Here is a 24,607-nt window from a genome sequence, read left to right as displayed (position 1 = left end):
TCTAAACTTTTACGTGTGTTACATAAATGTTATATATAAGAGGCTATTTATAAACTAGCCAAAAAAAGAAAAAAAAAACTCTTTCTAAAATTTCTTAAAACTTTTTTAAACTCACAAATTGCACTCTATTTTGTTTAAGAAAACTTATTCTCTTCAATTTTAGTGATCATACATGGAAACTAAAATTGAGAAGCTCTCTTTTAATTTGAAGCCTACTATCGAAAAACCTAACAAATAAGCAACATTTTCTTGTTTTGAGTTTTCACATGAATTTCGTTAAAAAAAAAAGGTAAGAGAGCAGTAGAAAAAGAATTTTGTATGTATTCAAGTTGTATGAAATAATATAATATAAAAGAGTATTTAAAAGTACTAAGAAAAATTAAAATAATAAAAACGTAATATTCAGTAATAAATATTTATATATGTTAAATAATTATAATAAATGCTAAATTGCTAATTGATCTTAATATATTCTAACATTTTCTGTAAATACAAGTGACAACTAAAATTTAAAACTTATTTAAAACAACGAAATAAAGAAAAAAAACGGGAAGAAAGTGTAGACAAAACTATCATAAAGAAGCACAAAAGCGCAGACAAAACTACCAAAAAGATGCCGAACTGTCCAAAAACTGGCGACAATGTAGCAAGCTACGAAGAGATGGTAAAATGCCAGATAACGAACTGTCAAAAAGGTGACCAAAAAGATGATAATAATAGTGTTAGATTCATTATACTCAGCAAGACGGAGAGGATAGACTAATCAATGAAGTGAAAAACATTAAAGGAGTTGAAAAAAAATACCATAAATCTGATTCCATGTTAAAAAAGGTAAAATAAAATAGTAAAATTTTTTTATATGTATTCAAGTTATATGAAATGATATAATATAAAAAAATATTTATAAGTATTAAAAAAATAATAAAAACATAATATCATATAATAAATATTTATATATACTAAATAATTTTAATAAATTATTAATTTTAATATATTCTAACATAATGTTTGTACTCTCTGAAATGAGAGCAATCGAAATTGAATAATGAAAAAAGATGAAAAAACAAACAAGCATTCAATATAACACATTAATTGAGGTTCGGGCATCTTAGTACCAAAGCAATCTTGCACTGAGAATAAGAAATTAACGAAAATTTTAGCTTATATATATCATTTACAGTTTATGGCGACAAACAAAGCTAACACTCAAATATATCCTCCACAAGGGAAAAAAAAGATTATGACAGAAAAAAAAATCATAAAACTAAATTCAAACCAAAAACTTAAAATTGTGAGAAAACAAAGTGTGTCACAAATTCCCAGGTTACTAACTCAAATATTAACAAAAAAAAATTGTGATACTCCGTTCAAAATTAAATGATTACAAATTCTTGTAAATAAAAATGTTGACGATCATATGACAATAAAAAAAAAAAGAACGCTTTCATGAGAATGTGAAGCCCTAGCCATTGAGGCAAGCAAAGCAAGGAGCATTGGTATTAATCAAGCATTTAAGATTATTAATTACTAATTAATGGATTGACTTTCGAATTAGTGTACAATGTTAACTTACTAATTGGAGTACAATGTTAACTTACTAATTAGAGTCAAATTGGTGGCGGCCTTCATTGTTTTGCGGATACATTATTAGAAGCAATTTTGATGTTATTGGTGTGACAAGTGATAACAAGTCTCCTTTTTTCTTTTGGTAGGGATGTATTGTCCTGAAATAATGGGAGGGTGTGCCTTTGTTTACTGAAATTAGCTTTTTGATTTTATTTAGTATTTCTCTTTTATTATTTGTTGTAATTTTAATAATTAGTACTGCATAAAATAAAATGAGAATTTGTAAATTAAAATTAATGCCTTAATAAAATAATATATAAAATATATATCTATATTTAACCATAAAAAAATGACTATATATATTGTATTAATAAATTGATGAATTGCCCCTTAACTTAATGTTACTAGCTAGGACTTTGAGTTTAATTATATTTTATGCAACTTCATTGTCAAATATGTATATACTAGACACAAATTATAGCAATCTCGTTTTGGACAAATACATAAATCTAAAGTTAACTCATTTATACATATATACATACATGAGCCATACATATATGAATATAACAAATGGACGTTAGGTCCAAATTAAAGAGTAACGCTAACAAAAATGGCCAACCGGGACCTACGAAACATCATGTATATGTCAAATGAGTCATCATTCTTTTTATAATAATAAATTAATACTACTAGGAGAATACGTATCAACTAGCTAGCAATTCTTCTATAATAAGAACAACAATGACTACCATTTAATTTAATGTATTAGGTTGTTCATTATTTTTGTTCATTATTGCCAGCAATGTTTTAGACCTTGTTATTTAATTAACTAACCTTTTTGAAAAAAAGAACAAATTAGTTAAAGTGGGAGTTAATTACTAAAAAAGGACCATAAAAGACACATTAGGTAAATATGTGTCTCTCTAACTTTGATGATATACTTTAGGGTGTGAATGAATCATTTATATAACTTTATACATAATAAATGTTAAGAATGTAAAAAAAAAAATATATTGAGTCATCTCATAAAGCACACACGTTATGTGTTTATTTTTATTTCTTTAGAATTATATGTATTTTTGGTATGACAAATATTAAGATTCTGAACTTTTTCTATCTATCCTTTCAATTAAGAGTCATCCAAAATATGGATGATGCATCCAAAGTCAACATATTTATTATCAATATTTAAATTAACATCACAATTTAATCTAACCGAGTTTATAAAGAGTAGAACTCAAAAAAAAAAAAAAACACGGAGAGAGGGTGAAAATAATCAAATTGGAGTACTGAATTATTTTGTAAGGAAATATCTATTCCTAAACTGATTATTTCTTAACTTGTTGAACTCAAATTTAAGATAATTAATAAAAAAATAAATAATAAATATATGCCATCATATTTATAGTTTTTATCAACATAAACATAGATATAGACATTAACTAAAAAAAATAATTAAGAATCTTAATTCATATTTTAATTATTTTTTTAATTTTAAATAAAAATTTTTGATTTTTTTAGCTTTTTATTAAAAACTAACCTATATATTTAAATTCTAAATATTAGAATATGAATTACACCTCCTAATAACCATTACTTCTAAGTCCTAACAAAATAATGAAAGAAAAAAACATTGTAGACCTAGTGAGTAGTGGGTGATGAAACTAGAATTTTTTAAATGTTAAAAGAGATAGGAAATGAGAGGCCAAAATTTAATTTCTTTGTAAGCAAAAACATCTAATTGCTTGCTTGCTTCCCTCCATGCCCAATTCTATTATACATGCAATGATGCAAATATGTAATTCCTCACTATTATGTTCTATCAATGCACCTTCATGTCTTTACAAAAAATTAATTATTAAATTAGTTATTATTTATTTATATATAATACATAAATTATTTATTTAATTTTTAATTTATATTTTATATTTTAAAATATACTTTATATTAATAATTAATTTATATATGTCTTAGCTTTTGGACTTTATTTAATATTTGGCTCATATTATTTGTTGTAATTTTAATAATTAATAGGGTATATATTAAACACTGTATAAAATAAGTGAGATTTGTAAATTAAAATTAATGTCTCAATAAAGTAATATATAAAATATATATCTATATATTTAACCACAAAAAATGAATATATATTATATTAATAAGTTGATAAATTGTCCCTTAACTTGATGTATGTTACTAGTTAGGAAGTTGAGTTTAATGTCTTAATTAAACTCACATATGGGGAATTGGATTTTGAGGGTATGGTAGTGTAATATGTTTTTACACTTTCGATAAACATAGAATTTAATTTTTACTTTTTTATTGTCATGTTTCGTAATAATTATCTTGGATCTGATCATGCAAGATCCAAAGAAAAGGAACTACTTTTACATATTCATAAAAGTAATCAGAATATAATTATTAATAATATACCACAGAGGTTTACTATAATTGCATAGTTAGTCATCTTAGTTATTATATATTAGTTTTAATTTTTGCTCTATCATTGAATTCTGCCTTCTTGTTATATAATATTGTCTGTATAATAATCAAGAGCTTTATTACTGAGCTACTAAATTCAATCAATTCTATATTTATATTGTCTTCTTGTTAAATAATTATTATTGAAACTAACTCAAAAGACAATAATTTTAATTCATTATACTATGCACAAAAGTTTATCATAAATTTGAAATAGCATCAGAGATTAATATTTTAATTTAGTATAATATAATTTAATAATAAATTCAACTGGACAACCAACTATAGTTTTTATTACTATCAACAAAATTTTAAACTCTAAATTTTAAATCCTAAATTTAAATATTAAATTATAATCGTCCAAAAAAGTAAAAATTTAAAAATAATTTAACTTTTTTATACTTAATCTCTACGATACACATTACAGTTGCCCAGTGCGATGATCATCATCACTTGTTATTCTTCATTGTTGATTCATTTATTTTTTTTTTTACTCTCTCTCTCTAAATTGTAATAATTTTAATAATTAAATTTAAGATATATATATATATATATATAAAATACAAATAAAAAAAATAAAAAAATTAAGAGAGTAATGTGGGTGGCCTAGAGGGCGCACATAGAATAGGGTTAGGGAGTTATATAAAAAAAACCATATTCATCTTTGGAGTGTCCTTGTAACTTGCTACTATAAAAAGAAACACAATTATTCATCTTTGAAATTGAAGCACAGCAACATAAATTTATTGCTACATTGATTAATAAAAAAAAAATTGGAAAAGAAATTTGGTCAAAGATGATGTTTGTCAACTTTTGTGAACCATGACAATGACATTTGTCTACTATATATCCTCACAAATTGATGACATTTTTCTTTTGTTAGTATAAAAAGTGATAAGTTTTTTTCATATTAACATGAAATAATGTTTTCATTATATATATAGATAAAAGTGATGTGCATATAGTTGCGGGTTCGAGTAATAGCTCAAATGCCATAATCTCCCCATATTCAATTAAAAGGTTGCGGGTTCAAGTCTCATATCTTTGGTAAAAGAAAAAAAAATGATCTGCATATATGATATAACATAGTTTTAATTTCCTTTTATCTCAATTAACCGTGGTTAGTATATATATCTTAATCTTTATATTACTATTTATGTGTGATATACTAATTAATTAATTGTAATGATTTAATTTCTTTCAAGTATAATTAGATATAGTCTAACCACAGTGCATGCTATATATATTATAGCACATTTTAATAACAATAATAAAACTTAATTGATTTTCTTTCTTCATCAGCACCAAGAGCCCTGGAGAAATGCAAGAACAGAAATAATACGAACAGAAATAATAATGACTCTAAATTATGTTGTTAGACTTGGTTTTATCATATAATTAGAAGTTTGAGAACATATAATAATAATAATAATGTATCTTAGCTTCTATCTGCTTGTATTGATCTATTGTAGCAATTGTATATATTTTCGTGTTCTATATATTTAAATAAAATTATCTTCAAACATATATTTCCAATAATAATGATGCTATTCCTTAACATATATAAATCAACTAGTATTTTATTATTCATTTTAAATAATAAAAAAAGCTAAGGAATATAAAAGTGATAAATAGATATTGCTGGAAATATTTCCTGAGGATAGTGAATGAAAAAACAAGTTAAGAACATGTGCGTGGTGATGGAACATTTATGCATGCCATTAAAAAAATAGGTTCTTTAAACTTATAATTGTATTCCATTTCATAATATGCTCAACGTTTTGTGAAATGGTGAGGTGGGGAGATATTAGTGGGAAACAAAAATGATGAAATGCGCACAACAGAAACTCATAGCTAATGCTGCATGTTGATCATTAAACAGAAACTCATCGTGATGTCACTATCTTCATTGTTTAATTATTTTTCTCTTTTTATTATTAGAAACCAGTTAGTATTGGAAGCAATAATAATAATTAATAAAGGAGCAACACTACTCTCAAAAAGAGGACATAGGTTCAAATTTTGAAGAAAATTATTAGAAAGAATACACATATAAGAGGGAAAAAAAAGGTTTTATATTTAAATATAATTTGTACCGTATATTGTCTGATTTTCTAAACATAGAATGAAATAAAGGTTTAGATTCAATGTACCAATAAACTCAAGCTAATCGAAAACTATAATTGGTTTGAAAAATTATCTATGATTTAGTAGTGAATTGTCAAATTAACTATATCTAATCTTAGTTGACAAAGATACTATTATTAGTTTATTTTCTTATTTTTTTTTCCTGTCATAATTAGCTTCTTCTAACTAGCTTTATGTTAATGTCATAACTAGCTTCTAACTAGCTTTATGTTAATGCATTTTAGAGGATTTTTGAACTTCTAAATATATGATATGCATCTGTTAAAAAAAATTAATTTCAATATACTGGTAATATAAAATAATTTTACATTGTCAAATAACTTTTCTCATAATCTACATGATAAAATTCTTAAAATAAAATATGAAACAGAAAATTAAAAAAAAAACTTGTGAACAAAAAGTCTATGAAATAGCTTTTATTTGATAGTTCCCCCCCCCTCCTCTCTCTTATTTTTATGTGAAAATGAATTATAACATTTAAATATCTTTTATTTACATTAAAAAAGCATTTTCTAGATATTACAAGCATTTTTATCACCGTTTACCTTCCTCCTTCTCTTTTATTTGTCAGGACTTCTTCTCTTTAATCAAGGACTCATTTCCTATATTGTTGATTTGTTGAGTACAAATTCGTGCATTAAATAGTATTTTTATAATACACCTTACCCCAATTAGGCATATCATTTATAGTTACAGAGCAGCAATCTTAATAATCGACTTCTACCAATAAAAAAAAGTTGAATTACATAGAAAGTTAATTCCAAATGGCAATCGTTTATAATTTCTAACATGAATTTAAAAATAGTAAATTGTCAGACAGTGACAACAGTCCGCTGAGCTTTTGGCCAATTGATTGAGATGCATTTTGAAATAATTTTAGAAATTTATGTATATTTTTAAATAAAATCATCTTTAAAAGATGCAATTATAGACAAAACTGAGTAACGGATAATTTTTGTTGGATTCTATGAAAAATCAAAGGGATATAATACTACTCAATTACTCATGTCTCATGCGGCTTAAAAACCCGTTTATGATCAGATATGAAAAATTACAATACACTTTTGTTCCTTGAAGCACATTCATGGCTTCTTCAAAAATCAACCGACTTGATTATTATATTAGCATTTTTCTTGGACTTCATTATGAGTTCTGCATTGAGCCTGTCGTTGTTCTCTATCTGCATCACAAAATTCAGTTGTATTGTATGCAAGTCTGTAACTTGTTACCAACAAAATACATCATATAGACATATTAAACACTCGATTTGAATGGCCAAATAACATAATCATCATAAGTTATAAGATGTAGAATTTACCCGTTGTTTAGCAATGTCTGGAGGCTTACCTACATATGGGGGCCCCAGGAAAAAGAAAAGAAAAAGAATTACATGTAAATTTAAAATGCCTTCCCAACTTGGAAAAAATTGGTACTAATCTATATATTATGAAAAAGTGCAATGTCCATACCAGTTGAAATATGCCTCTTTAAAACTCTCTGCATTGCTTTGTCAATGTCAATATCAATAAACCTTCAAAAGAACAGCAAGAACAAATTAGACAAACGGGTAGCCCTGATAATACGCTGACATAGCAAATACTGGTTTCAGATTTGGTTAGCAACTTTCAAGATAGATCATAAGATAAATATGAAATTTTTTTTACTGGAACTGGGGAGCAAGTGTTCCACGAGTAATAGGTTATGATTTCTCCCTGTGAAAGTTACGCCCTGTTTCTGGAAGGGGCCAAATGACATGTACAACTATTAACGTACCTAATATGAAGAGAATGAGGGAAAAGAAAAAGTAAACTGAATAGAGTATCATAGTTTCTATGTAAATCATTATCTACTTAAACTTCAAAACCAAAAACCAATAGAAAACAATGATGAGATACAGCAACAGCTAAAGATCAGCTGGAATATGTGACTCAGTAATGTGGAAAAGAGTGATGCTAATGTTTAACCGCTTTTACTAATCAAATGCACAGGAGACTCTGCAGGGGAAGAAGAGAGGGGTATTAGGCAGGAAACTAATTAGAATGGGAATAGAAGGGTGAAGAGCCCCTTTATACCAAGGCTATTTTTCTTAAATTTGCAATATATTCATACGTGTATATACTATACACTAATACACTCTACATGCTTCTGAGGTTGAATTCCCCACTGGAATAACACCTCCACATTCATTAGTACACACCAGTTTCATTTTTATATCCTGTAGCTGATACCTGGTTCCTATTGATGTAAAATCATCTTCAGAACAATTATTTTCACAGAAAAATTTCAACAAAATTAAGGTCCCAACTGAATTTGAACAACAGCATTAACATACGACACTGGAAAGTTCAAGGTCAACAGAAGTGTACAAGAAGAAAAATATGCCTTAGTAGATCAAATAAAATAAAATACTTGCCATTTCTCGTCAAACAAACATGATATCTCCTTCCAAATCCCATCTTCCAAGAGCAAATAGTTACCTTCTACAATAACAACTTTGTGCCTAGATAAGTGAAGAAAACGAAAGAATCATTTCATGCAGTACATTTTATTTGAGATTAACTAAAATAAATAGACAGTTTAACAAATAGTAACAACTTAAAAATCGGTTACCATGATTTGAAAAGTAAAGTTGATTAAAAATAAGTAAAGAGTTTAGGAAGATATCAAAATAGAACACCTTAGTGGCATCATTTACAAATTTCACAGTTATGTAATAAACAACAGAAGTGATGACTATCAGAGGCTTAAACAGTCCTTATTAAACATGTATAACATTACCATAAAGTTCTATTAGAGTTATTACATGTATTCAACAGAAAATTCATGAACATTTAGGTTTATCAATGTGATCACCTGGACTTACGATTACCTGATTTTGAAACAATGGAGTTCTGGATTTAAATATTGGGTCATTTTTCTAAGGGTAAATATAATTCATTAAACTTTATTCTCTGACCTCATCCATGATGGTCATTTCTCTTCTTTTACGTGTAAGTTTTAAATTATTCATCATTTAGCCTTGTTTAAAATCATTTCTCATGTCAAAACTATATAAAATGCTTATCATTGCCCATCTTAATGTAAGTTACTCACTGAACATTCACAAAGATATCATCTTCCAATGGGTCCCCAACCCCATGGTCAAACGATGGAACATAGACGGATCCCTGAAAAAATTGATTCCCAACAAATTTGGCTCATTAAATAACCTATATAGTTGGATATAATCTACAAAAGATAACACATACAAAGATAAACCTTACATGAATTTTAAGATTCTTGAGACACGTAAGTAGTCGTGACGGATTGAATGTCCATGGAGCTGAAAAACCAATTGAAAGATCAGTGTTTTCTCTACAAACACAATGTCTGACATTTGTGCTATAAAAGAGATTCCTTACCTCCCCTTCTGGCATGTGCTTCCTCTGGATTCTATTATCAAAAACACCATTCAGAATTATAATTGCCCTTGCTATTAAACAAAACCAAAGAAGCTCATTCACTATACTCCAATACTTCAAAAAGAAATTCTATTTGTTGGTATGTTTTATGTAATCTAATCTCCCTTTGGTTGAAATGTAAGATCGACTTTGGTTCTACCTCCAAGAAATCAACAAATAAAAATGTCATGTTCATTTCCAATCTTTGCAGATGACCTATTAGATATTGCAATATGCAAATCAACACTTTCAACTTTCAAGCACACATTTGACTGTCTTCAAGCTTATAATTTCAAGAACAGTATTATGGAGGATGTGAAGAGATGAAATGAACTATGAATGAAAATTCATATTGACAACAACCAATGGTAAGCACAAGAAAGATGCTAACCTCCATTACATCTAGTTCAGAACGATAAAGATGGAAACCATCCATGGGAACTACAATAGCAACATCAGGAGGTTGAACCTGGGAGTCCATGGAAGAAGCTCTCTCTGGCCAAAGCTTGTTTACCCGGCTGACTACTTCATGTGCAAGAGTGCTTTTTCCAGCACCTGGTGGACCAGCCAAGCCAACAATGTGTCTGTACAGTAACATAAAAATAACAAATACGTGAATATAAATGGAGCCACAAACAAAAGGATGATAGGATCAGATTTATTCTGATGTAGGAGACATACTTAATACATTTAACTGAAGAAGATAATTAAGATGTTCTTGTAATTGATTATTGATAATTTAATGCAAAATGGCAAGTAGAGTATCAGCAAAACAGAAGTTGTGAACAATGAGGCCTTCCTAACAGAAGAAAAACTTTGCCATAACTCAAATTTTAAGCAATAAAATATAGCTAGGATTTTGATATGCCTAGAATAATTCTGTAACATAGAGTGAACAGGACCAACAGTATAAACCTTCAATCGTAAAAGGATTTGGCACACAGTACTAACATGCAGAGATGGATGTACATGAGTCTGTACAATTGTGGTAACATTCAGAACCAACTCCACTAGTTTCCAGAATTCCACAAACAAGAACTTACTTAAAATTAGGGCTTGATGACACCGATGCTGAAGGCAGAAGGCGTGCAGCCAATTCATCATATAACTCTTCAACTCCACTGCAAGGGAATAGAAGTAACTAAATGAATTCAATTCATCGCTATTTCTCCCTCACAAAAAAACACATTTCAGACAATTTGCAGTCCTCAAATGACACCCATTCATACCGTTATATGATATTACCTTTTCTCTACTACATGAACCTGCCCCTTCTCAGCAGATAAAACCTGCGAGAGCACAAGTTAACACCAAAAACAGTATCAATTGAGTGTGGAATCTCAAACAGCCAAATGAATAATTATTTGAATGACATGAGTTGCATAAAATAAAAATAAAAATCAATTCTCAGTCTTCGCGCTGTGTGAGAAGTTTTCAACTGAGTTTTTTCCCCATTATCATGATTATTATTTGTTTTCAATTTTCGACTTTATAATCGAAAAGATGAAAATGAGAACCTTGAAGACAGCAATCTTGCTACTGCCATAGCCAGTTGGAGCAAAAGGCAGCGGCGAAAACTTGTTATCGCGCGCGACGGGTAGCAAAAACCGGTTCCGATGGCGAGCTCCGACTGTTCTTAGCAACAATGGTTCTGTGGCAATGATAAAGCAAAAGTGAACCAATTACACTAAAACGATCACAAAAACAGAGGTAGTCTTGTTTACTTATACATTTCTAAATACATGCAAGATGCGATTGATAAAAACAATCAATTGAGAAATCAGAGATTGAAAATCGAAGCACACCAGCACGAGAAGATCTCTGAAATGTTGAACAGAAGGTTGCTTCCATGTTACTCTCACCTTCAACAATGGAGAGTTGGAGACATTACTCACTTCGGTTTTTAAACTCACGAACAATTTTAAAGGCTACATAAATTGTAATTAAGGCACAGATCACCAAGTCGTTGTAGTATAGTGGTGAGTATTCCCGCCTGTCACGCGGGTGACCCGGGTTCGATCCCCGGCAACGGCGATATTTGTTTTTTATCTTCCAACATGCGGGTAAAAACTAAAAAGGTATATATAATTATATATACTAGCTAAATGATCGCGCGGGTTGTTGTTAGCATATTGGTAAAGAAAAAAGAGACATATTTTTATTATTCATAATTTTAAAAAATATAATTCTAATTTCAATTCAACAAATTATTTTAAAAAACTCCTACGTAATGTATCTTTTAAAAAACGAATTTTATATAATATTTTGCAGTATCAATTTTAAAAAAAATAACAAATTGTAGTAACTAATTTATATTTAAACTAATCTAATTTTACGAAAAATAATGGATAATTTTATTATTCAAATCAATAAATTTATTTGTAAAAACTACAAAAGTAATACTTTTTTTCTTATATAAAATTATTAAAATTAATATAAAAAACATAAATATATTTTTGGCTTCCTGTTTTATTAGTGCTTTATATATATTTAGTTAAAATCTATCAATTATGTAAATTTTCTATTAAGTATACAAACATAAATGCCATTTTAAAAAAATATTAAATTTATCTATACTATAATGTCATCCACAAAGGTGTGAAACGCTTCCTACGACGTTTTCAAAGGCTAAGAATAATGGCGAAACCAGTGGAGGAAGAATGGAAGATAGAGCTTTTCAAAGGGTAAGGATAATGGCGAAACCAGTGGAGGAAGAATGGAAGATAGAGCACGGCCGGATAGGACAGCAGCTTTCTGACGAGTTCTCCTCCGGCGGCGACACAGCAGCTCAGCGACGAGCTCCTTCAGTGACGACGGCAACCACCGCGACAGCCCCAACAGCGACGGCAGCGTCACTGCTCGATCTCTTTTTCCTCTGGTGTGCAACGGCGGTTTGGCAAGTTCGGCGGTGACGCGGCAGAGCGTGGTGGCAGCGAAGCAGCAGCAAGGCGGCGACGGCTATCCGACGGCGACTTGGCAAGCGCGGCGACGGCGGCGACGAGGCCCACCAGCGCCGCTGCATCTTCTCCCTTCTCTCTGTCTCGGATATCACTCTCATATCTCCCTCTCTTCTCATGTCAACAGCGGCGACGACGGTGGCGGTAACACCCACTGCGCCGCCTCCCTCTTCTCTTTTCCCTCCACCGGTCTCCCTTCCCCTCTGCTCTCCCCCTTTCCTTCTTCCCCTCTTCCTTTCTTTTTTTTTTTTCATTCCCAGCTGCTGCTGTTTGGTGTGTGTGTTGCTGAAAAAGAAAGGGAGCTAGGGTTTCATTGTGGTAAAAGGATAATTGGGTGTTAATTAGGGTTAAGGTTTGGTAAAAGAAATAAGGGTAGTATAGAAATTTTAATAAAATTGAAGGGTTGGATAGTAATAAAAGAAATCAAATGTAAAAGGTTTTAAAAAAAAATCAGGACATTACACTTTATCTGTTTACAATCTATATGAGAAAGGAAGCTATTTTGTTCCAACACCATGACATGTCCGACAAGTGCAACGACTCAAATGAAGTGAAGCAGTGAAGGTAGATTTGTAAATAAAAGGTAATGCAAAATTGATTTTTAAAAAATAGATTTAATATCTATTTTATAAATAAAAAAAAAAAGAATTTACTTTTAAATTTTAATGCTTCTAGCCCTCTATCAAGCAGAGAATGTCATTTTTTTCTAAAAGAAAAGAAATGTTTATTTACTGCTCCAATAGTCGATTCAATATTGAATCATTTATATCAGCTGCAAAACAATAATTAAAGAAACCAAATATGCATGGCCAATTATGCAAACGGCATAATTCTAACTACAATACTAAAACAAGAAAAAACGTTTCAGTCTACTGCTCTTAACTTATATGTTCCACAGCACCAATTGAAAAGCCTAACTTAAATATTTTGGGTACATAGTAGAGTTCAAATTATATCATACAAGATATTCTTCGTTATACATTACAATTAATCAGTACAAGTATTAGTACACAATCACATTACAAAGCCGTCTCTCAATTTTCCTCCGTTTATTATCATTTTCAGGTGACTGCAATATGAAATCGAATGTAGTTAGTTAGTTACTAGATAAAGAGTCATTCAAAACAAACAAAAAATGCTATACAAATTTTGGGACATCAAACAAAGATGTTTTACTTAACAAAACGTGATACAAGTAATTGATGCACAAAATCAAATTTAGATAACAATGGCTACGGTGCATGCGAAATACAAAAATAGCTTCCAACTAATATAACAAAAAAATAAGATGATGTAGACTAAACTTGCTGTTATTATTTTTACCTCGTTACTAAGTAAATGATGAGGAACTCGGACCCTTTTGGACCCGTCAGGTAAACGCTTACAAAGCAAAAGATTTTCCATGGCTGTATAAGCATTGCGGACCTGCAAACAAATTTAAAAACAACACATGAAAGAGTACACTCAATATTAGAAACATTCGATTATAAAAGAATCAAGACATTATGTAAACACTATTTATCCATGATCTATTGGCTTTCTGTTCATAATAAAATTGACAAAATGAAGATTCTATCTCAAATGAAACATAGAATTAGAAAATACAGGAGGAAAACTGATATGCTACCTGATTTTGGATGGCCATAATTAGAAGATCCTGACAACAAGATGCATGCACATTTTCCAAACCAGGGCACTGAAGTAACAGCCTCTCTGAATGATTCAATGATGGAAAAAAAATCAGTCACTTATGTAAATACTAAAAGTTGTGTCAAATTTTCAGCTAAAAAAGTATTGATCACAAAAGAACAGGGACATGAAAGAGGTACCTACCTGGATGCAAATTTCTACAAGAATTTAGGTTGAGATCAGTAAGTTGTGGGCAGTTTAAATATAAAGCCTGTGTATTAAACAAAACAACAAATTCTAAAGATTAGATGCTCAAGAAATAATATGCAGCAAAATAAACTTTTAATTTATGAAACTCACATCCAAGCCAGAACAACCCCATAAACTAAGTTTCTTTAAACGGCTATGTTTGATGATTAGCTTTTGGTTTGTTAGGTGACCATTAGCAATAGATCTGTGTTGTAATTCACAACTGTTGTTGTCTGCAGTCGGATTGTCAGAATTAGGATCACATATGGTCATACCACAGTCCATAAGTTCAAGGTTTGGTAACTGAGCCATAGCGAATTGAATACCACCTGAAACACATGACAGCATATTAATAAGCAGAAACTAAACCAATGGAAATTTGCCAGATAGCTGACTTAATAAAATGTTCCTTACTTGAAGACACACAGGGGCAAAGAGCAAGAAGTAGTCTTGTCAATGTTTCACTGAATACATTGCAAATCATTCCAATGCCACTGTCACTTATGCCAGATCTGAGATATAAGTTACAATTAAACATACTTTCAGAAACAGATAGATAAAACAGAGAGTTATATTCATACAAGCATTTTAACCATGTGTCTCTAATCATTTGGTTTCCTTTATCTTTGTATACATTGTCGAGTTGCCAAGTATTTTAGCTGTTTACAAGGCCAATGCATTTCATATTTCCTATAGAGAAACTTGAGGACAGTTACCATGAAAGGACACATACCCACTGAGATCAAGTAATTCCAAATTTGGGTAGCTTGAAGCAATTGCAGCAACAGATGCATCAGTTATTTCAGATCCAAGAACAAGTGAAAGCATTCGCAACTCCCTGATCAATGGTATAAAGAAAAACTTCATCAAACTTATCACACTGGAGGATGTTACCAATATAAAGTATGGCAACAAAATAAAATTACAATAATTGCAACTCAGATCATACTATATAATCCACTCGTAGATAAGATTTTGAGAGTTCAATTACGCAGCTTAAATGTGGACAAAGTTGAATGTCCAAGTGGTGACTGGTTGCTTTTAATTGGCATCTCCTTCAGCCTTTTTTTAAGTGCAATAATGATTTTATACAACTGTAGTTATAATTTCATGTGTCAATATGAGAAAACAGGTGAAATGAGACTTTTTAGTCATATTAAAAAATCATAGTCACCTAGTTCAGCGTATATGTAAGAGCCTTAAATAGACAACAAAATTTATATATTCAATTAGGGAAGAAATTGGAAGCCAACTTTTATCAACCTATAATTAGTTAATATTTCACCATTTTTTTAATTTTCCTTTCTCGCCCTTGTCCTTTGACCATCCACTGCTTTATTAGTTGATTTTTAGCTTTTTTAAAAAAAGATTCCTTAGCAAAACCGATTTCATTAAATGATGGCCAAATGATGTTATAAATTGATTTTATAGTCATTATATTGCATTCAGTTTTCACTTTTGTGTAACGAATGTTATTTCACGAATATGATGCTATTAAAGAAACAGGTGTCCAGAAGGCCATATTTGGACAAACCTTAAATGCGCAGCCGTAATAGCAAGCACAACAGCATGAGAAAGGTGCATTGAAGATATATGTATGTTCTGCAAACTGGGGCAACTTCTTCCCAAACCTTCCATCAAAGTTTTGAGATCAGTACCATCATTTTCTTGATGAGAGAACTCCAAGGAAATCTCTCTTAACTGGGGACAGTTAAAGACCTACCATTTCAAAGTATCTGTTAGTAACTGAATGTTAACTCAAGGGGAAATATCATTTGAAAAAAAAAAAAATCAACGCACCATGCAAAATTAAAAGAAAAATAAGAGAAAGTAATCACCATCTTTGAAAGAGAGAACAAATCTGACAGCCAAAGCGTGGAAAGACTAGATGAACAAAGAACAAGACGGCCTAGATTACAGCAGCCTTCCATCTTGAGGCTCTTTAGACTTTTCTTATCCGAAACAAATCGACTTAATTCATCCCTGCATTTTCAAAGTGGCAGGTTGGACAAAGCCAGATGGAAAAAATACAAAAAATAAAATAAAATCTCTGGTTTATGGTTCATACTGAAAAAAAAAAAAAACTTTTAGCTCTTAATATGTATTGTATTGAACAGATATAACAAGGTAGATGTTTGCCTTTCTTTACAAGAAAATACTACAAGCTTAAGTGCTTAAGTACCAACACAAGACACATTATATATCATACATATGCTCACATAATCAATCCACATATAGCAAATCAGCCACAATCCTGGGGGAAAATGTATAAAGGTTTAGAAAATGAATAGTACCCATTGATCCGATTGATAGCAGTGTCAGTGGTCGAGATCTCCATGTACTCCAGATTGGGGCATGAGAATGCAATGCAAGCCAACATGGTTGAATCCACATCACTAGAAACCAACGAAAAACACAGCTTAGACTTATAACCTCAATCATATTATCACTCTTTTTTTGGATTAACAGATTCACATGGTTTCTCCTCAAATCAAAAACATGGATTTTTTTTTTCTTTTGTATGTTTTGATTAGGTCATGGTTCGAATTGTATCAGCACTCTTAAAAAGATTTATCCTATTCTTCCATCAAATCATCTATCCATCTCAAATATTAGAAATTTCAAGAAGTATATGCATCTTTGTGCCACAAGAATAATTGGCCAAAAATAATTTAGGTTAAATCTTCGATGATATAGATTAAGTTCTGTTCCATTAAGTTAAACAGTAACAACAACACAAAACTGAAGATCTTGATAGAATCCAGTGAATTGAATCCACACCTCTCCATTTTAATAGAGAGCTTCACAATCCCCGGGCACTTCTGCAACATCGACGCAACAGAACCCACCTGAACTCTCGCTGGAACCCTAACATTCAACTCCTCTGATGCCCTCCACAACCTCTTCGTCGTCTCCCTCCAAACTCTACTCACCCTTGCCGCAGACAATAGCCCCGCCGGCGGCAGCCTCCTCAGCACTTCCCACAGAAGGCTCATCGGCAAACCGCTAGAATCTGAATCCAGATCCAGATCGAGATCGGATTCGGGAAATGCACCTCCAGCTTCTCCACCGGCGAGGTCCATCAGGTCGTCATCGAAGCCACCGCCGGCGACGGCGTCTTCGAACGAAAGCGCACGGCGGAGGTTAGGCGGCGGCTGGCGCACCAGGGAAGCAGAAGAAGGAGCTGCGGAAACGGCAGAGAAGGTGGAGAGAGAAGAATGAGAAGGGGAAGTAGGGGTTTTGACGTTGCAGTTATGTCCCTTCTTGGGGAGACCGCAGCGGCCGCAGTTGTAACTGCCGCGCTTCTTGCCGCGCTTTGCGTCCGCGGATGAGGCGCCGTATGCGGCAGATTCATCGGCGGGGGCGATGTGGGTTTGGGGGCGGAGGTGGTTCATTGGTGTGTGAAAGTGTTGGTTTTGGTTGGCAGAATGGAAAATGGAGGGAGGTGAGGGTAAAATATTAACACGTAGCGCGGGAGACTTGCCGCGCATTCTTGTTTTGTTTCCCTCTTCGTTTTATGTTTTACTTTTTTGTCTGTGTTTGAAAAAAATTATTTTGGAGCTTCTTTTGTTCCATGTCATAAAAGTTATCTATTACTAATTTTACTATTAGGAAGTAGTGAGCAATAAGAAATACAAAAATGATGATTTAATAATAGTCTTCCTTTCAACTAAGTCTTATTGTGATTTCTAAAATTCACGCTTGTAATAAAAAATTGTTGATATTTAATTACAGTGAAAACTCAACTTCAATTAACTTCACGTAAAATTAATAATTGAGGGTCATTACATGAAAATTTAGCCAAATTAATTAATTCATCTAATGACTCTCAACTATCAACTTTACGTGAAGTCGACTGTATCTGAGTTTCTACCTTTAATTATATTACAAATAGTTTTTAAATTAAAAAATTATATTTCATTAGCCACATTTTTCTTTTTTTTTTTGTGAAATTATTTTTCTACGATAAATTATCTATCATATTCTTTTCATATTAGATTAGACAAAATGATATCGTTTTAATTTTGACATTAAATACTTGATAAAATGACGTCGATTAATTTTAATGATTATATATTTTTTATAAGATAAGATGTTTTGCGATTCATTAAAATTAAATGTCATTGTTTTATCAAATATTTAGGATTGAAATTCAAAACTAAAACAATGATGTTTCGTTTAGTCTAATATAAAAAAACATGTGCCAAATCACCCACAACACAATGAATAACTAAAAATAAATAAAAATTAATATGGTGCAATTTTTCATCTTACAAAACTTATATAGTGCAATTAAAATCTCATAAATCTTTTTATTATAAGTGGTTAATTTAAAATATTACTTTAAAATTTAGCTCGTCTTTTTTTTGTTTTATTATTATATTTAATTTTTTGAACGTCTTTTTTACAAAAGTTTTTTTTTTTACATGACTACGATGAAACAAGGATTCATTAAGGCCATATCTATACCAATATATAATGGAGATACACGGGTTTAGTATCCAATTCTTTTTTCCTCTTTTACTCCTGTTCTTTTTTATTAAAAAATGGGTTTACTTATAACAAAATTTAAAAATTGAACCACTCCTAATACACATTAAGCTCATACACGCATCACACTAATTCTTCATTGCAAAACTACATTGATATGGCAATTTGCAGCCCAAGTACGGAAGCATCACCCTTCTTCATTTAGCTCCAACTTCACCCACACTTTCTCAAACCGGGAATATCAGTAGGCACGCACGCACCAGCAAAATTCAATAGCCCAAACTGAAATTGAAAAAACACCATGCACGTTTCTATTAATTATTGACATCTATTACTAGTATCATTTACAAATTTATCCCTTTCAATTAAATCTCAAAGTGGTATTTGAGATTAATCTCTTACAATGAAGAGACTTTTGATGTTTTACTTGAATATTTTTAAAATTGAAAAAATTACATCATATTAACTTTTCATTCTTTTTCTATCGAATTAGTTCTCACACTATAAATGACTTAACACATTTCTTTTATGTTGGATTAAACGAAATATTGGCACTTTAATTTTAGTGCTAAATATTCGATAAAAACCGACATCGGTTAATCTTAATGATTATATATTTTTTGTAAGATGTTTTGTAGTTCAACTAAGTTAAATAACGTTGTTTCATCAAAACATTTAGCATTAAGACTAAGGCAATATTATTTCGTCTAATTCAGTATAAAAGTGTATATGTCAAATTACTTACACTATCACAAGTAACTCGACAAAAAAAAATAAGAACTAACATAGTACATTTTTTTCAATCTTAGAGATCTATATAATACAATTGAAATTTCAAAAATCTTTTCGTTTATAACTCAATGTATATAACATATCATATGTCTATATATATATATTAGGTAAATTTAAAAAATGTAACCAAAAGAGTTAGGGGATGGGGCAAAACTATTCTCGAAGTATTAAAACGACAAAAACGTCTCAAAATATTTAAAAATTTAATAAAAATAACTGAAAAATACCAATTTTTTTAATAATTGACAAATAACTTGTAAATTTGATCCAATTTTTTTTATAAAATATTTGAATAACTATTTAAAAGATGCATGTAAAAAATTGAAAAAAAATTTGATTATATTTATGGACTCTTTATTTTTTTTTAAGTTTTAAGTCATACAAAATAATTCACAAAAAATTGATCCATTTAACGTAAAATTACAAAATTAAATTTTATTAATAATAAAATTTTATTTTTCTAATCATACTTAAAGAAAGTTATAGTAAAACCCCATTTCCATAGACTTTTTTTTATGAATGTATCTCTAATATTTTGTTTTTTACTTTTATTGTGTTTTTTAATTTTTTTAAGAACACTTTTTACGGTCTACACTTTACACACACGTATATGTAAAATAAGAGTAAATAGCCAAAATCGTCCTTGAAAGATATCTCGATCTCCATTTTAATTTTCGAAAGATAAAATTAATCGAAATCATCCCGAAAGATACACGATTGGTCACGTTAGTTCTTCCATCAGTTGGATGATGACGTGGGGGGCTAATGCCACGTGTCACAAGATGATTGGTTGACGTGTCAGTTTAGTGACACATGGCACTTGACATGTAAAAAAGTTATTTATAATTAAAATAGTCCTTGAAAGTTTAGACGTAAGTCATTTTCATCCCTGAAATTTTAAAAATTAATCAAATTAGTCCTTATATAATTTTTTTTATTTTTTCTTGATAATATTAAATTTAAAATATTTTTTGATACTACTAATTTTAATAGAAATGTAATTGACAATAATTTTAGTAATTGTATCTTTTATTCTTAAAAATGTTTTCAATAAAATTATGGTTTAATTACTCTGTAAGTCCTTATAGTTTCACCGAATTTTCAATTAGGTCCCTATACTTTTTTTCTTTTCAATTGGGTCTCTAGACATTAATTTTTTTTTTAATTTAGTCCCTGCCGTGACAAAATCGTTTGAGATAACAGAATATTTTGTTCAAAAATAGAATATTCTCATAATTAATTTAAAATAACTAATTAAACACCTCTCTATTTTTTAAAATACCAAAATAGCCCTTGGTCCCCAAAATGAAAGATCCCTTGCCAGCCCTAACTTTCTGTCTTTGTTGGAGTTGTGCACAAGGATGCTGTGAACCGCCGACGTGTCCGCCACCACGATCGTGAACTTGTCACCCACCAAGCCAAATACGCACTCCATCTTCTTTCTTTCCTTGTTCTTCTTTTTTCCTTTTTCTTCCTCACTTCACGAATCTCTTTATCTTCTTTTCCCCTCTCACGGCAAAATAGGAAACAGTAAGCTCTTGGCGTTTCTCCTCCGTTCGTTGGGTTTATCATCCATCTGCGTCGTCGTCCGTGACGGTGTGAGCATACATCGGTTGGTGGTCTTCTGTCGCTTCTGATCTGCTATGTACAGTTCGTCCGTCTGCTCTGCTTTGCTCCACGTTGTTCGTCCGTGGGTTTCGTGGCATTTTCTCGCCGTGCCTCGCCGGGCCGCGCCTCGCTGCCTGAAGTCAATATGCCAAAACAGGTAACTGAGTTAAATTTTTTGTTTGTTTTTCAAAGTTGATGAAACAGGTTTAAGTATATGATCATTTTTGTTGAGATAATGGTTTTTGAGTTGATTATAAAAAATATAGCAGCGGTTGAATACATATTTTTTTAATTGATTTTTAATTTTTTTTATGTAATGATTTAAGGTTTACAATATTATATATATTAGTGAGGAAGAGATTGAGCTGAGAAAATTCTAAGGATAATGCGCCAAAGATGGAGGCTCAGATTGCTAAGGATGTTGTGCCATTCAATTTCTTAACACCAACGAGGATCATAAGAGATGTAATTCTTGGAGTCGGAAGCCCGGCTCCGGTAGTGGTGTCCGAGGGTGCAAACACCATGGATGTAGGTAGGGCTGTGTTTGTTCAAACAGAGCAGGATTAGGTTGGATGCAGGGACTTGGGGGACCATAGGGGTTGGCCTCGGTTATTGCATTGCTGCTGCAGTGGCTTGTCCCGATTGACTTATTGTTGCAGTTGAAGGGATTTTGGATTCAAATTTAGTACCATTGAAGTTGAGGTATATACTGCTGAATCCATACTTATTGATGCTCTTATCTTTAGTTATATTTTCATCTGTCATATAGTGGAATGGTTCTTATATTTACTGCAATTGTTTTGAACTAGATCTTCCATGAACTCTTTTATGTTTCTGTGATAGATAGGATTACATAAGCTGGTGTAATTACTATGCGACAACCCAAAATTCCAAGTTCTAGGAGATTTTTTTTGCTAGTTACTAGTGAGTACTGAGTACTGAGCAGTGGTAAAGGTAAATTATAAACGAATCTTGTTGTCCTGAATTTGTCAGAATTGTTTGCGAGTCCTTTTTTTAGAAACTAAATTATAAAAGAGTCGGGACTATTGATGCTGTTTGTAATGGTTTAATCCAGGGATGTGGAGTGAAAATTCTGTACTGTTGCCTTATATGTCTTATCTTTTTTCGATACTTGAGAAAATATGTATTGCCTTATATGTTTTATCTTCTTTTCAATCTAGATACCAGTTAGTCAGTTACCTGTGGTAGTGATTATTTTCAACCATGGAGGTGTATATGGTGGTGACCGGAGAACCTTCAAAGAGTTGAATGGACCTCACAAAAATGATCCTGCTCCGACTTCCTTTATTTCAAAAGAAGGCTACAGGTTACCATGCTTTGATTGAAGCTTTTGGTGGACTATCTTGTTGGGATACTTGATGAACTCAAGTATGCTTTGAATGAAGCTTTTGGTGGACTATCTTGTTGGGACACTTGATGAACTCAAGTCTACTCTTTATTGTTGATCCTATGCTGGTTCAGAAAGTGGGAGTGGGAGGTTGCAACACAAGAACTGATTTATAGATTATCTGTATTACACTGAAATTATGTTTTCTATGGTTTTCATTTTTAGATTTCAAATTTCAATAACCCAAATTAGATAACCTTGTGGTTTTCTATGGTGTACCATGATATGATAAAGACACAAACTATATTTCATGAATATAGACAAATGTAAAATATTATATGATCATAATAAATACTTGAATAATGGAAATTGAATTTTATATATACTTATTACTACTATTTCTGTTTCATTTTATCCATTCTTTTTTTTTCTATATGTTCTTTAAAAATAAGGTATTTTGAAAGTTAAAAAAAAAAAAAGAAAAACTATTCTTGGTACAATTTGTATATAAATAAACAAAAGAATGATAGTGACAAAATAAAAAGGATTATAGGAATATCTTTCATTGAATATTTATAGTTTCATCGAATTTTCAATTAGGTCCTTATACTTTTTTTCTTTTCAATTGGGTCCCTAAGGGTATATAAGTAATTTCACAATTCACTAACATTTTTTTTGACGTTTAACGTCAACAGGGACTAAATTGAAAAAAAAATAATGTATAAGGACCCAATTGAAAAGAAAAAAAGTATAGGGATCTAATTGAAAATTCGGTGAAACTATAGGGACCTGCAGAGTAATTAAACCTAAAATTATCTATCTCCTTTAATTATTGTCAAAATCTCTCTTATTCTTTTCTATTTTAAAACATTTTTCTTACATTATTACATTTTGCTGAAATATATATATATATATATATATATATATATATATATATATATATATATATATATATATATACTCAAAATTGAAATGTATGTATTTGTTAACCTAAACAAAGTTATATGCTCAAAATCAAAATTTATGTATGTTAACCTAAACAAAGTTAATAAAAATTTATACATCTTTTTTTTTTCATTACGGTATTACTTTCATTTAGGTTAACATACATAAGTTTTGATTTTAAGCATATAACTTTGTTTAGGTTAACAAATACCTACATTTCAATTTTGAGTATATATATATATATATATATATATATTCCAGCAAAATGTAATAGTCTAAGAAAAATATTTTGATTGTCAATTACGTTTCTATTAAAATTAGTAGTATCAAAAAATATTTTAAATTTAATATTATCAAGAAAAAAAATTATATAAGGACTAATTTGATTAATTTTTAAAATTTCAGGGATGAAAATGACTTACGTCTTAACTTTCAAGGACTATTTTGATTATAAATAACTTTTTTACATGTCAAGTGCCACGTGGCATGGCCATGTGTCACTGACCTAACACATGGCATGCCAGGTGTCACTGAACTGACACGTCAACCAATCATCTTGTGACATGTGGCATTAGCTTCCCACGTCATCATATGCCACGTGGCACTTAACGTGACCCATCATCATCCAACTGACGGAAGGACTAATGTGACCAATCGTGTATTTTTTGGAGACGATTTCGATTAACTTTATATTTTAATGACCAAAATGGAGATCAGAGTATCTTTCAACGACGATTTTAGCTATTTGCTCGGTAAAATAAATGTCCAATCAATAACTTCTTATAGGCTTAAAATATCAGCTTTTGGATTTGTGAGTTGTCCATTCATGTACTATCTACTATTTTTTGAAAAAAAAAAAGAAGAATAAAAGATTGGAAAATATCAGCATCTGTGGTTCTTCCTTTTTACGTACAACTCATTGCAACAATAATTTTGATTCACTCACAATGATT

The 24,607-nt window shown here is 30.7% G+C and overlaps 2 protein-coding genes, 1 non-coding gene and 1 pseudogene across 5 annotated transcripts; 2 read left to right on the top strand and 2 right to left on the bottom strand.

Moving 5' to 3' along the window:
- Positions 1-7,069: 7,069 nt before the first annotated feature.
- On the bottom strand, positions 7,070-11,597 carry LOC107645237 (putative uridine kinase C227.14). Of its 3 annotated transcripts, none has more exons than XM_016349217.3 (12): positions 11,441-11,597; positions 11,153-11,286; positions 10,881-10,924; positions 10,679-10,756; positions 10,027-10,219; positions 9,597-9,627; positions 9,459-9,517; positions 9,289-9,362; positions 8,609-8,695; positions 7,665-7,726; positions 7,514-7,542; positions 7,070-7,375 (listed from the first exon to the last, which is right to left on the bottom strand). In XM_016349217.3, the coding sequence occupies exons 1-12, from the start codon at positions 11,484-11,486 to the stop codon at positions 7,289-7,291; spliced, it is 924 nt and encodes a 307-aa protein (XP_016204703.1). In that variant the 5' UTR covers positions 11,487-11,597; the 3' UTR covers positions 7,070-7,288. The 3 variants fall into 3 exon arrangements, with proteins under 3 accessions (XP_016204703.1, XP_016204704.1, XP_020959323.1); XM_021103664.2 differs by having other exon boundaries at positions 7,312-7,410; XM_016349218.3 differs by lacking the exon at positions 7,514-7,542.
- TRNAD-GUC (transfer RNA aspartic acid (anticodon GUC)) lies at positions 11,598-11,669 on the top strand. Its single transcript has one exon. It is a non-coding gene; the product is annotated as a tRNA-Asp (tRNA).
- Positions 11,670-13,339: 1,670 nt separating this feature from the next.
- On the bottom strand, positions 13,340-17,988 carry LOC107645236 (F-box/LRR-repeat protein 17). The gene is made up of 11 exons (XM_016349216.3): positions 17,252-17,988; positions 16,765-16,866; positions 16,309-16,453; positions 16,005-16,189; positions 15,204-15,308; positions 14,885-14,982; positions 14,582-14,799; positions 14,426-14,492; positions 14,220-14,305; positions 13,916-14,017; positions 13,340-13,661 (listed from the first exon to the last, which is right to left on the bottom strand). The coding sequence occupies exons 1-11, from the start codon at positions 17,959-17,961 to the stop codon at positions 13,596-13,598; spliced, it is 1,884 nt and encodes a 627-aa protein (XP_016204702.2). The 5' UTR covers positions 17,962-17,988; the 3' UTR covers positions 13,340-13,595.
- A 3,518-nt stretch (positions 17,989-21,506) lies between these two features.
- On the top strand, positions 21,507-22,827 carry LOC107646210 (2-hydroxyacyl-CoA lyase-like; annotated as a pseudogene).
- Positions 22,828-24,607: the final 1,780 nt, after the last annotated feature.

This window comes from Arachis ipaensis, chromosome B6, assembly GCF_059453495.1.
Source record: "Arachis ipaensis isolate K30076 ecotype BB chromosome B6, ASM5945349v1, whole genome shotgun sequence".
Lineage (NCBI taxonomy): Eukaryota > Viridiplantae > Streptophyta > Magnoliopsida > Fabales > Fabaceae > Arachis > Arachis ipaensis.
This window is presented reverse-complemented; position numbering and strand designations above follow the sequence as displayed.